This window comes from Pogoniulus pusillus, chromosome 25, assembly GCF_015220805.1.
Source record: "Pogoniulus pusillus isolate bPogPus1 chromosome 25, bPogPus1.pri, whole genome shotgun sequence".
Lineage (NCBI taxonomy): Eukaryota > Metazoa > Chordata > Aves > Piciformes > Lybiidae > Pogoniulus > Pogoniulus pusillus.
The window spans coordinates 12,604,293-12,616,585 of record NC_087288.1 but is presented as its reverse complement, the minus strand read 5'-3'; the positions used below and the strand labels follow the sequence as shown (position 1 = coordinate 12,616,585).

Sequence of the window (12,293 nt, the reverse complement as noted above, 5' to 3'; positions counted from 1 at the left end):
TTATGTACCCTGCTGCCAAATACTGGCAGGTACCATGTACAGGCGCCCACAAAAAACCTGTCCAGGAGAGTGAGTATAGGGATGACCACCCAATTTTGACTCTGCTGCAGGAACAGCAGAGAGGTCATTGCATGATCTTCTTAACACGTCAGCCAGTATACTCAGAAGGACCAAAAGACACAGCCTAGGTTATGATGAGCAGGTATGTCTCTCATCAACCATATGTCCTCCACTTTCATGGTGTTATTTCTATACATAGAATAGCTGGGCAGGTAGAAAGTGCTGGTTTGACCATGGGTATAGAAGAAAACTGGTTCATAGAACTTTTAGCATGCAGGGATATCTTTATGTCCAATATCCTAGCAGAAGTGGTAAGTAAAAATACATCTAGAATGTATTTTACATATATAAAAATGTCATTAACAGTTAGTAAACATCTGTAATTGGTGTTGCTTGCTTTTGTACATTCTTCCCATCTCCCTCCATTGCAGTCACCTTTGTCTTCTGTGTCTGGCCCCGGAAATCTCCAGCTGTGCTCTCTCCCTTGTTTTGCATGTGTTGGGGTGGGAGGGGGTGAGGACAGAGATAGAGGAGAGAGATGGGAAGCAGGTGAACATTTAATCAGTCTGGTGGGAAACAGGCAGTCACTGGGTCCTTTTGAGGGTGTCATGAAGGTGGTAAGCATGCCCTCTGGCAGGCAGGGTACCTCCTTTCCTCTTTCCCATGGCAGAGGGTAGGGGTACCGGAAGGGAATTGTGCACGGTTAAGGGTGTGGGGTGTTGCAAATGAAGCTGGCTCCATTTACCCATGCCCCCCTCATTAACTCTGACAAACCTGCTCCCAACATAAGCATGCTTTTATGGGTGTCTGGAGCCCATCATGATGAGATAAATTGCTCCATCTATTCCACCCTGAATCAGGTGGTTAGCCAAACTGGGCTACAAACACCCCATTACAAGCTTCAGCGGAGGACCTGCCAGGGGCTCACAAGCTTGTGAGGTCAGAAGACAAAGTCTTATGTCCTAATGGACAGAGCTTCCTCTTTATCCCTCGTGGAAGGAAATGGTGTGACTCCAAACAGCACAGGATTAGATAACCTTGAGGCTGGGCCTCATCTGATGGAGCCAGCCCTCTCTGCAACTGCATGAGATAAGCTACTTCAGTTTCCCCCTGAATGCTGATATTCAGTAGTTAAAGGGATCTCACTTACAACACCGATTTCCCCTCCCTCTTCTTAAAACTTTCTGAAGTTGCAGACTACTGCTTTAAAAGCATTTATCTGCCCATGCCACCACTCTCAGGAGCCTAAGCCCCAACGAATGCAGCAGCCTTTCTGCTTAGCGACAGAGATCATGCCACCCTGGTCAGCTGTTCTCTACAAAACCTCCCCAGTAACTGCAGAAACTAGTTCAAGGCTGTTATCTTTGAGCACTCTGGACTGCACTTGGACACATCTTCTTTTGACAGCACATTTCCACTGGAGCCTTGAAGCTACCCACCCCTTCACCCCCCTCGCCCCCAGCAGGTAGTTCATGAGTGCCTCCAGTGGCACACAAAATGAGGCAGATCCTGACCATTTCCCTTCCCTCTCTGCAGATAAGAAAGATGAACCTTGCCCCTTCAGATCTACAGGGAGAAATCATCGCAAGAGGCATCACAGGAGAGGCTCAACAAGCCACTCACCATTATTCATCAACAGTCCTGGCAAAGCAGGGGGGTAGTTGACTGGAGACTAGCAAATGTGAGGGGGGCTGGGAGGATGATCCAGAGAAGTCAGGCCTGTCAGTCTGACCTCGGTTATGGAGCAGATCATCCTGAGTGCCATCACACAGCACTTACAAGACAACCAGGCTATCAGGCTCAGCCAGCATGGCTTTGTGACAGGCAGGTCCTGCCTGGCTAATCTGATCTCCTTCCACAATAACGTGACCAGCCTAGTGGATGAGGGAAGGGCTGTGGCCATTGTCTACCTGGACTTTAGTAAAGCCTTTGACAGTGTCTCTCACAGCATTCTCCTTCAGAAACTCAAGGCACAAGGCTTGGATAAGTGCACTCTGTGTTGGGTGAAAAACTGGCTGGAGGGCCAGGCCCAAAGAGCTGTGGTGAAGGGAACTAAATCCGGCTGGTGCCCTGTCACTAGTGGTGGCCTCCAGGGTTCAGTACTGAGGCCTGTCCTCCTTCATGTCTTTCCGTACGGTCTGGATGAGGAGACTGAGTGGCGCCTCAGTAACTTAGCAAATGACACAAGTGGCTGTGTCACTCTGCTAGAGGGTAGGGAAGCTTCAGGATGGGATGTGGACAGGTTAGATTGGTAGGCCAAGACTAGCTGCACAAAGTTCAGCAAGGCCAAGTGCCAGGTCCTCCACCTGGGTCACAATAATCACATGGTAAGCTACAGGCTTGGGGCTGTGTGGTTGGAAAGCTGTGACTTGAAGAGGGACCTGTGGGTACTGGTTGGCAGTCAAGTGAATGTGAGTCAGCAGTGTGCCCAGGTGGCTGAGAAAACCAGTGGCATCCTGGCCCGTGTTAGAAACACTGTGGCCAGCAGGAACAGACAGGTGATCACCTCCCTGCTCTCAGCACCGGTGAAGCCGGTGTACAGCTGAGGAATGTGTTCGGTTCTGGGCCCCTCACTATAGAAAGGAGGCTGAGATGCTGGAGCTCGTCCAGAGAAGGGCAATGAGGCTGGGGAAGGGCCTGGAGCATGTGGCCTACGAGGAGCACCTGAGGGAGCTGGAGTTGTTCAGTCTGGAGGAGAGGAGGCTAAGGGAAGACCTCATCACTATGACTACCTGAAGTGAGGTTGGAGTGAGGAGGGTGACAGCCTCTTCTTGGTGACAAGAATAGAGGAAATGGCTTCAAGCTGCACCAGGGGAAGTTTAGGCTGCATATTAGGAGATACTTCTTCATTGAAAGGGTTATCCAACACTGGAATGGTGTAAGGCAATGTGTTGAGGGTTGGACTGAATGATCTTTGAGGTCTCTGCCAATCAGATGTATTCTGTGACTCTGTCACACCTTTGGGTGGCCCTTCTGGTGGTCCCTCTCTCTCTTGCCCACCCAGACCTGCACATTAGAAAAATGCCAGGGTCCTTCTCTGCACTGCAAAATTCAACTGTACTCCAGTACTGCAGGTGACAGACTCTGTGTAACTCCAGAAAGTGATACAGCACTCTGAAGACTTTGTACCAAACAGGATTTCTTAACTTCACTCCTGTCATTAATCTCACTTCAATAGGACACTGAACTGTGGCTAATTCACCTCTGAGGTTGTATCTCTCTCATGCAGGTGAAGGACACACAGTCCTCACGGACCCCTGCAATATTCTGCTGATACCTCCTCACAGCTTCAGTATTTTATTTTGCCCTCACAGATTTTAAGTCTCTTTGAAAACAACATCCCCATTGCTTTTTGTACCAATATTGGAAGGTCTCTCCACCAGCAACTCTGTGCTGCCACTGCTCTCTCAGCCCAGAGACACCTGCTTTGGGAAAGGGAGAGCAACATCCCAGAAAGCTGGCCTAGAACCCAGCACAGGTCACAACACTGCTAAACCTCTCCCAGAGTTTCCAAAGCTATGACAGTTTGCTGATTCACATTATCAGAGCCTGACTCACATCTGCTTTAAAACACGTTGAAGGTATCAAGCAAACAGTGTTCTGTGTGAAGGTGACCTATTCAAAGTCCTATAGGACAGGCATTCCTATCTGTAAGACTTCTGTTAAAGTCATCCCCACACAACCCTGACCCCACACTGTGAGACAGTATTGCCTGGGACCTCCTCTTGTGGCAAAAGCTTCCTATAAAAACAAAAACAGTGCACCCTCTCCACTCCACATCCATAATGGTGAGACTCCAACTCCAAGCCTGTAGTTAATTTTTAGTTTTAAAATAAACAAATTAAACTCTTTTTCCCCCCTCCCCAATTAACATTTAACATGTATTCACACACATGACTATATAGTAACAAAACAAAAGAGAGCTCTTCAACTGGCACAGATTAATTAGCTGCAGTGATGGCTGGAGCCGATTTACACCAGAAACTAAGAACACACTCCAGAATTTAGTTCAGTGTCATGGAGAAAGAGCATGGAGTGGGATGTGGAGGGCAAAATCTTACAAAGCTAGCGAGCTAACCCACTATTTTACATCTCTCCAGTATGACATTTATATAGAGATGCTTAAGGTTTAGAAGATGAAACATTTTCCTCAACTAACTTTCACAGCATCAAATGATCTCTGTCCATTTAATGTTACACTTCAAAACAGGATGTAAAAAATTGCAGCTGATCAGCTCTCATGAACACTCTCCTCCTTCAACACTATTGCTTCTCCAAAAGTTCTGAGTGAGGAATTTATCTAAGTTGTCTAAAAGAAATTCTAAAGGTCTGTAAGAGACATGTGCAGCTTGCACATTACCCACTGCCAGAACTAGGATTTATTAAGTAGAGAAACAACTGATTTATTTCCCTGTTTCTTCTTCTTTTGCTTTTTCCCCTTTTGCAAACATCAAGTTTTAAAACTGAACCAAGCCTAACGAGCTCTTTCTTATGCAAGATGAATCAAAAAAGCATTTCAGCTTATGAAAGGATAAGAATGTATGTGAGTGAGGGATGACATGGGTTAAAATTCACCTTGCTATGATGGGTTTTTTGGAGAATGACGGACATCTGGAAATCAGTTTTACATAGAAAAACAGAAAACAGGGAAGAACTAGAAAGATGAATAAAGGCTCATCACAGACACAAAAGACCAGAGCGAAAAGAAGCTTGGATTTGGGTATTCTTGTCTGGCAAGGAGGCAGGCAGTAAGGCTAATGAAGCATTTGCGATATGGGACGTATGCCAGCGTAACAAAGAAGATGTGCATCAGCTCTGCAGATGTGCCAAAGCCCCCAGAGCAAAATAATGACATAATCACCATCAGTGTCACAGACCAGACTGTACACAAGGTGACATGGGAGAGAATAAATAAGAGTCTTTAGAGGCCTGTAGTACACACACGGGAAGGAATAGCCATTCCTCACAACTGCCACAAGAGAGTGGTGAGATGTTGGCTATAATGTGTGCAGCTAGCAAAAGAAATCTTGAATTGTGCAAGGATAACACACTATAAATTGGTGCTTTTCTCAATCTCCAGTTGACGTTTCAATTCCCAGTACTCCTTGTTGAATGCAAAATGAAATGGCAGTAGGAGTCAGAAGAGTTTGCCAAGTTTGGTTTTGTTGGTTTTTTTTTGTTTGGTTGGTTGTTTTTTTTTTTAATTTGGTTTGTTTTTAGGAGGGGGTTGTTTTGTTTGAGAATAGGATGGGGCAGCAAGGAGGAATACCAGCAAGTAATTGTAAAAGGGGAAAAAAAAAAACACCACCAATAACAAAAACCCCAAACCCCCCAAACCAAAACACAGCACAGGCACAGAAACCCTGCATCAGTCAGCTGGAACAATTCTAGGATTCCCCCAAAGCAAAATTAGAAACAACCGAGGATGACTTTTGGGGTTTTTCTGGGGGGAGGGTAGGGTTGCATTTTCTGGTTTACTGTTATCTGTGAACTAAAACAGGAAAAATACCTCTGAAATATTTTTCCACGCTAAAAGACAAGATTAGTATTTTATTGATCAGTAATAAAACACCGCTTAGGGCAATTTAGTACTTAACATGTTATTTGCGGTGGGGAGTAATCTGAAAAGCTCTGAGTAGCCTTAAATCGTTTCACAACAGCTCTTCCGGCAAGCATTTGCCTCTGTACAGCTGTGTGACTTTGTGGTATATATAATTTTTTTCCCAAGACTTTTGGTCAATTTTTAAAGGGAACATCTGTTTGATAAAGTAGAACACTGATAAGTAATCCACAGGCCTAAGTGGGCAAACGGTGAAAGAGTAGGAGATGCGCTGAAGGCGCCAACAGGACTCTTGCAGAAGGAATACTCAAGTACGTAATTGTTTGCAGGATCTGGCCCTACAAGAGGAGCTCAGAAGAACAAAGCACTTGGCTTCACCAGTGTCCCTTTTCATTGCTTCTAATGAAAGATTCATAAGAATAACTTTAATTTTTTATGATCTTTTTTTTTCTTCTTCTTCTTTTTTTTTTTTTTTTGCATTACTGTATTAGCTGCATCTACTTTGTATGCAATTTCTCCTTAAATACAGAAAACCTGTTTCAAAATGCCAGGCATAATAACTTAATCAGTACAATAATTCATCTCGATTGTTGCACAATCCTTCTTAACAGCAAGGAAGTGAGATGGAGCCCAGAAAACGTTTTATATCATTTATCTTCTTCACCTCAAAGTGATGTATTTATGAAGAATGCAGGTGGAGGTCCAGAGTGGAGGGTTTTTTTTTTACTAAAATCTCCCTAATTTGCCAGTTAAACTGCTCAGTGGAAGAATGATTGTATTTGTCCTTTTTGGCTTCGCCCAATTAATTGAAGCAGCAACGTAACGATTGTTAATAAACAGTTCTAATTTGACTGTACTTCTTGCCCGTCTACTAACCGCACTGTACTTCGTTTAGCATATCATCAGGGAAAACAAGGAAGCACGTATATAATTTTGTCCTTTTGGATATGAAGTTTAGTAACTACACCACAGAGGATTCTAAATTAATCACAGAAGGCACAACATTAATAATCTGTTTAGCAAACTCCACTTTGATGTTAGGAGCAGAGACAGTGTGAACTGCGGCGGTTCCTTAAATTGGGCGAGTGTTTGTTTCTGTTACAGCTTATACCAATGTTTTCCTTCATGCTTTTTCTACTGTGTACCTTTCTTCCCTCTAAGAATAAAAAAACAACAAAACAGTCAACTGCAAAACAAACCTTCAAGACAACACGAGGAACAAGCCTGTGCTTTTTTTTTTTGGGTGTGTTTCGATCAAAGCTGGCAGATTGAATTTTTCCTTTATTTGTTTACCAAAGTTTCATTGCAGGCATTCTTCACCATTACAGCAGCACTTATTTTTTTTTTTCCCCCTTCCCTTGAATAGGAGAAAAGGGATTCTGAGAAAGTTTTTAATTAGCTAAATAGGTCTATGTAATCCAGATGAAATAAACACGCCCGTTTGAAAAGGTTGTTAGAACTTTTCCAGCCATTTAATCCATAGATGGCTGAACACAATGATACCTTCCACAGAAAGCTACAGCCACCACCAGCAGCTGTTAGAAGAGAGCTTGCTCCCTGCTCCTATTGATAACCCTTTGTGGAATGAAGAAAAAGAGCTGAGGGAAGGAGAACTGAATGTCAGACAATAGACATCGCTACACACACTGTCTCTGAACTTTCCTCATCTCTGAAGGACAATTAATTATGAAGGCCTTTGGGGTAGGTCGAAGCAAGGGAAAACCTACTGCTGGCCCAGCACTCCAGCCGCTATCTCTGTGTTTGTTAAATGGTTGTGCCTGTTGGGGAACCAGAGTAGCAGCCACCAAAATAGCCAATAGATCATTTAGGAAAAAAGAGCAAAAGATTTTTTTTTTCCCCTAATGTGTGCCTGTCCTTGTATAATTCTATTCTCACTGTGAAATCATCCATACACAAAACACAAGGACAATTTTTTTAGGGTTTTTTTTTTTTTTTTTTAGAAGAACCACAGGGTAGGTTACAGTCAGAAACGGCCTCTCAGTGGTGTGTTAAAAAGGATGGTCTTTTCACCAAATCATTTCACAGAGGCAAAACAGACAAACACAAAGAGTTGAGACTTTTTCTCCTACATTAAATAGAGTAACTGATAAGGTCAGACATATGATACCTAAAGACATGAATCTGTGAACTCTTGAAGTCAAAGGACTTCTCTGTGCAAAGGAACAATCTTTCAAAGGAAATAGATCATAGAACTCCACTGAATCCCCTTTAAACTTTATGAAGCAGGAGGAGAAAAAGCTCTAAGTAGGGAAGCTTGACAGAAGAGCCTTGAACTATTTTCTGAAGGAAAGATGAGACCCTCCCTAGGCTGCCACAAAACATCTTTTTTTTTCTAAAGGCTCTTCTGAACTTTGATATGTGCCAAGACATCGCTATTGAAAGCTGTATAATTATGTGCTATAGCCACTGTAGAAAATGCTTTGTTCACCACAACAAAGAACAATAAGCAAAGTAAAGTGACATTACACTGTATCTTTTTCTTTAAGAATGTTGAGAAAGGTCACGGTATGTTATAACTAATAAAGCTGTCGAGTAAGGAAGTTTAAAGTTGATCTTGCTGTGCTTAAATGTAACCCAATGACAAAAAGGCAGAGTGAACTAAAATTGTAATGACATTAAAAAATAGATCATATATCAATGTGCCAACTTCATTATACAAACACCCTGAATCCAAAGGACACAAACAGAAAAACTGAGTCTGGTCCTGCAACAGTATTCCTCTCGCAGTCCTCACCCTAATAGCTTCCAACTACAGTCTGCAGTTCAACTAACTGCAAAAACTGATTAACAAGCATTAACTGATACAGGCAATGCACAGACCTTCTACTGCAAGATGTGGATTTTGTTAATTGATTAAAGGCTGGTTTCATTTATCTCAAAATTTTAACAAAACAAAAACAGCAACCAAAGGAAAAAAAGGCTTGGAGGCATCAATTACATTTCCTGAAATCAAGATTCTAAAGGGAAACAGAAGTTCCATCTAGACAGCTATGTTCAGTTTTTCTTCAGAGGAATCATGACTGTTACATTTGCTATTCTCAAATTATCAAAGCAGCTTCACTCTCCTTGCTGCAGATCACCAGATAGTGGCCTTCCGACTTTGTCTTTGAGAATGCTGAGAACGATGTTGAAATGCTACAACAATAAAGCCCTTGAAGGAAGAAGTGTACAGCTGAGGGGAAAAAAAAAATGTGAGGAGTTTAATACTGAAACAAACAACTGTCCCATCAGGCTGTGCCCACTGCTGGTACCACCAGAGTGCACTGACTGCCAGAGCAGAGTGGTTTGTGTGGAAAGAGCAACCTCTGAGATGCAAGTTAGCAACTTAGGATTTGATTTTCACTTGAGGCCAATTTGCACCACTTTGATTGTGTAAAGGACTATTAGGGTGGTTGGGAATAGCACTTCTACAGTGCCTGTATATTCCAAAACTATTCATAAGTGGCCTCGGTTTAAATAAGAATCGGGTTTAAAGGCTTTAATCCTTTTAATGAATTCAGTTCAAGATGAATCCTGCAGATGGAAGGGGGCAGGAATAGTATTTCCTAAAATAAGCACGACTGACCAGAATTTTTGATAATCCAGGATGTCTCAGCTTTTGGATGCAGTGCTGGGCAGACTTCATTTTCGGGGAATGGACTGTTGAGGACCTCCTGACAAAGTAGCTCTCATTAATACATTTCCAGTTGAGCATCCCAAAATGGAATTGGCTTAAAACCGTCATCACTTCTCAAGGGTTCCTCTCAAGGGTTTGTAGGCTGATTACATGACAAGGTTATTACTTAGATTTTACAGGTGGTGTTACCTGAGTTGTTTTATATAATCTCACTGATTTTTATGGGACTCAGAATGCCTGAAGTTAAACATTCTGCTCAGACTTGAGTACAACTGCTCTTAATTAGGTTTCTCTCACTAGAATAGCTTTCCCCTGCCAAAAGGCAGAGCAAACTTCTTTAAATTGTTTTTTTCCCCCTCCTTCAAAATGACGACAAGTGCTGTAACTAGCTCTATGAAAAGAGGCAATCATCGCGTCAAGCTCCACCGTACCAAAACTGCACAGAGTGGATTTGTGCAAATAACACAGCTTGGCAGATGTGTCACCATTGTGATCAATCTCAATAACTACGTCTGCGAAACCAGGAGAGTTCCCGTGAAGCAGCAGGCAGGCTGAGCTCAGAAAGATGGCGTGCGTGGGGGCTTGCTTTGGTGCTCGTTTGCTCACTACGCAGAGGAGCGTGGCAAGTGTAAGGAGTAGGCAGGAGGGCATAGAGTGAAATTGCTAGCACAGAGAGACCTTGAGACTTCAGAACTAAGACTGAGTCATTAAATGCCCAGAAGGAAAAGGAATGAGCATCGTGCAGAGAGACGTTAATGTGTGGAGAAAGACAGTAACTACAAAAAACTGCCAGGTAACAAGGATGATGGAAGAGGAGTGGGATCCATGGCAAGGCTAAAATCCAAATACTGTCTTCAGGGCAATTTATTTTGTTTGATTTAAGTAAACATATTGGGAAAAACAAACCACCTTATTTATGGTTTTTAGCCCTATTTTAACTTACAGCATGTTGTCCCACTTATTCAAAATCATCCTGCCACAGTCACAAGGGTGAGCTCTGATAGTCTCTATCAGCACAGACTTTCAAAGAGAGTTATGAAATTATTGGGGATTTTTATTGTCTTTTGATGCACAACGACACTACCTGACTTTTAACTGTTGCAGCTGGCATTCAAAAAGCCTACGGCAACACCACGAATGAGATGGATATCAAGCGGCACAACAAACTGTCCTCCTTTTCTGACCAACTTTGGCATTTGTGGCTTTCATTCACCAGGACAACCCATTCTCTCCCTGCCCTGGAAGAGCTGCCCTGGAGCAGAGAAGCATTTTCACCTTTCACCAAAAGAAAATAAATATAGAATCATGGATTATTCCCTCCCCCCCCCCCCCCCCCCCCCCCGCTTTTCAAAACTCATCTTCAAATAGTTTTGTGCACCCCAGCACAGGTTTCTCCAACTAATCCTACCACGAGAGAGAAATGTGGAAGAACCAGCTACACACACATGTGGACACACAACACAGGCAAAGTTGCATAGCGCTGGAGGAGGCATTGTAGCTGTCTCTGGCTCACAGCCACAAGGGTACAATGGCAAAGCTAAAAACGATAGGGCATGTGGTTTGTTAAACATCTTATTTGACTTTGCTACAAGCTGTCAGTTCCAATGTGCAGGGAGAGGAACACAGTATCACAGATTCCTGAGCAAATCAATGGCACAGCCCGACAGGAACCACAGGCACATTTTAGCTTTATCATTTTTTTTCCCGATAGTCACTTTAGGAGTACTAAAGAACATACACAAATTTCACCCAAGAAAACTTACTTAAAGGGGGAGAGCTTAGGAACAGTAGTGGAGGTGATTTAAGAGAGGCAGCAAAATCAGACTAATCCGAAGATCTGCAAAGCATCATTGAAGTATGAGAGAAAAGAACTTTTGATGATGCTAAATATGGCAAATGCTCAGTTTGCTAAATCCTTTTGGATCCAATTTCACCATTACAGTACTAGTCATTTTTGCCTTGCAGCCCGTGGAGGAGGGGCTGGGCATTTATCAGGAGAAGTTACATTGGCTACATTTGAAAGTGTACTTTACACTTTAACGATATTTGCACTGGATCTTCAGGGCAAAACAAGGATTTAAACTTCTAGGAGGTTCTCATTATACTAGGCAACACAAGAAAGGACTGAGTGAAAAGATCTGCAATCATCACCACTTATAACTCCTCTTTCCCTCCAGGATGGGGGGAAAAAAAACCCAAGGGGCTCCTGTCCTACCAGCTGCTAGACCTCTTGCCTGAGAAGAGGAGACTGCAATCGCTAGCAGTGCTAAACAGATGAAATTTGTATTTTCTTATCTACCTGAAAGCACCAACAACCTCCCCACATTTCCTCGCTGAAGCAACCCATTTACATTAACATTTCAACTGATGTTTGGAAATGCAGCAAGAAGTGCCCCGAATCATCAAGGATCTGAGAACTTCTAAGAGCAAAGAACACTAACTTACAAGCAGGGGGAAAAAAAATGTTGGGTCAACAAGGAAAAAAGCTTAAGGGAATGTAAGCACACTTCGAAAGAAAAGAGTTGACCACACTTATCTCATCATGTATTTCCTTTTCTTTTCCTGTATTTAGCTATTATGCCTTGACATACAGACAGCCCTGGCTCCCAGGGGTGCGAGTCTCCTGTCTTGTGCATGCATGAATACCTAACAGGGCCAAAGCCCTCAGGAGGGCCTGTGGGTGCTACGGCACACCAAGTAGGAAGTTTGGGTGTTAGCAGCCACAGTGAACAGCAAACATCTCAGGGAATATTCTCTTTCTCATTATTTCTTCATCTGCCCCTTCCATGCAAGCACTCTCCCAGAAAATTCAGCATACTCAGAAGAGAAGGAAGGATTCGAAAGTCTTTGCTCAGAGATTTTTTGCATCGTCTGAACTTATGTGCTGTGAAAACAAGCACTGCTAAACATCCCCCCCCGTACCTTTCCTAAAGGATTTTAGGCAAGAAACCAGTCCTTTGGTGGAAAAATGTCTCTTTTGCTACAGGAGAGGGCTCATTATGCAACTTGACACCAAGTGAAAGAGGCCATCAAAAA

General features: G+C 43.1%; 1 protein-coding gene across 6 annotated transcripts in view; it reads right to left on the bottom strand.

Moving 5' to 3' along the window:
- Positions 1-12,293, bottom strand: part of PROX1 (prospero homeobox 1) — a 51,441-nt gene that overhangs the window by 16,155 nt on the left and 22,993 nt on the right. Inside the window, exon 5 of one of the 6 annotated variants that reach the window (XM_064164497.1) lies at positions 5,570-6,776. The exons of 4 other annotated variants lie outside the window; for them this stretch is intronic. In XM_064164497.1, coding sequence (XP_064020567.1) covers positions 6,744-6,776 — 33 coding nt within the window. In that variant the 3' untranslated portion in view covers positions 5,570-6,743. Of the gene's footprint in view, positions 1-5,569; positions 6,777-7,570; positions 8,814-12,293 lie in introns of those variants that run through there. One more of the 6 variants, XM_064164494.1, reaches the window with a different exon arrangement.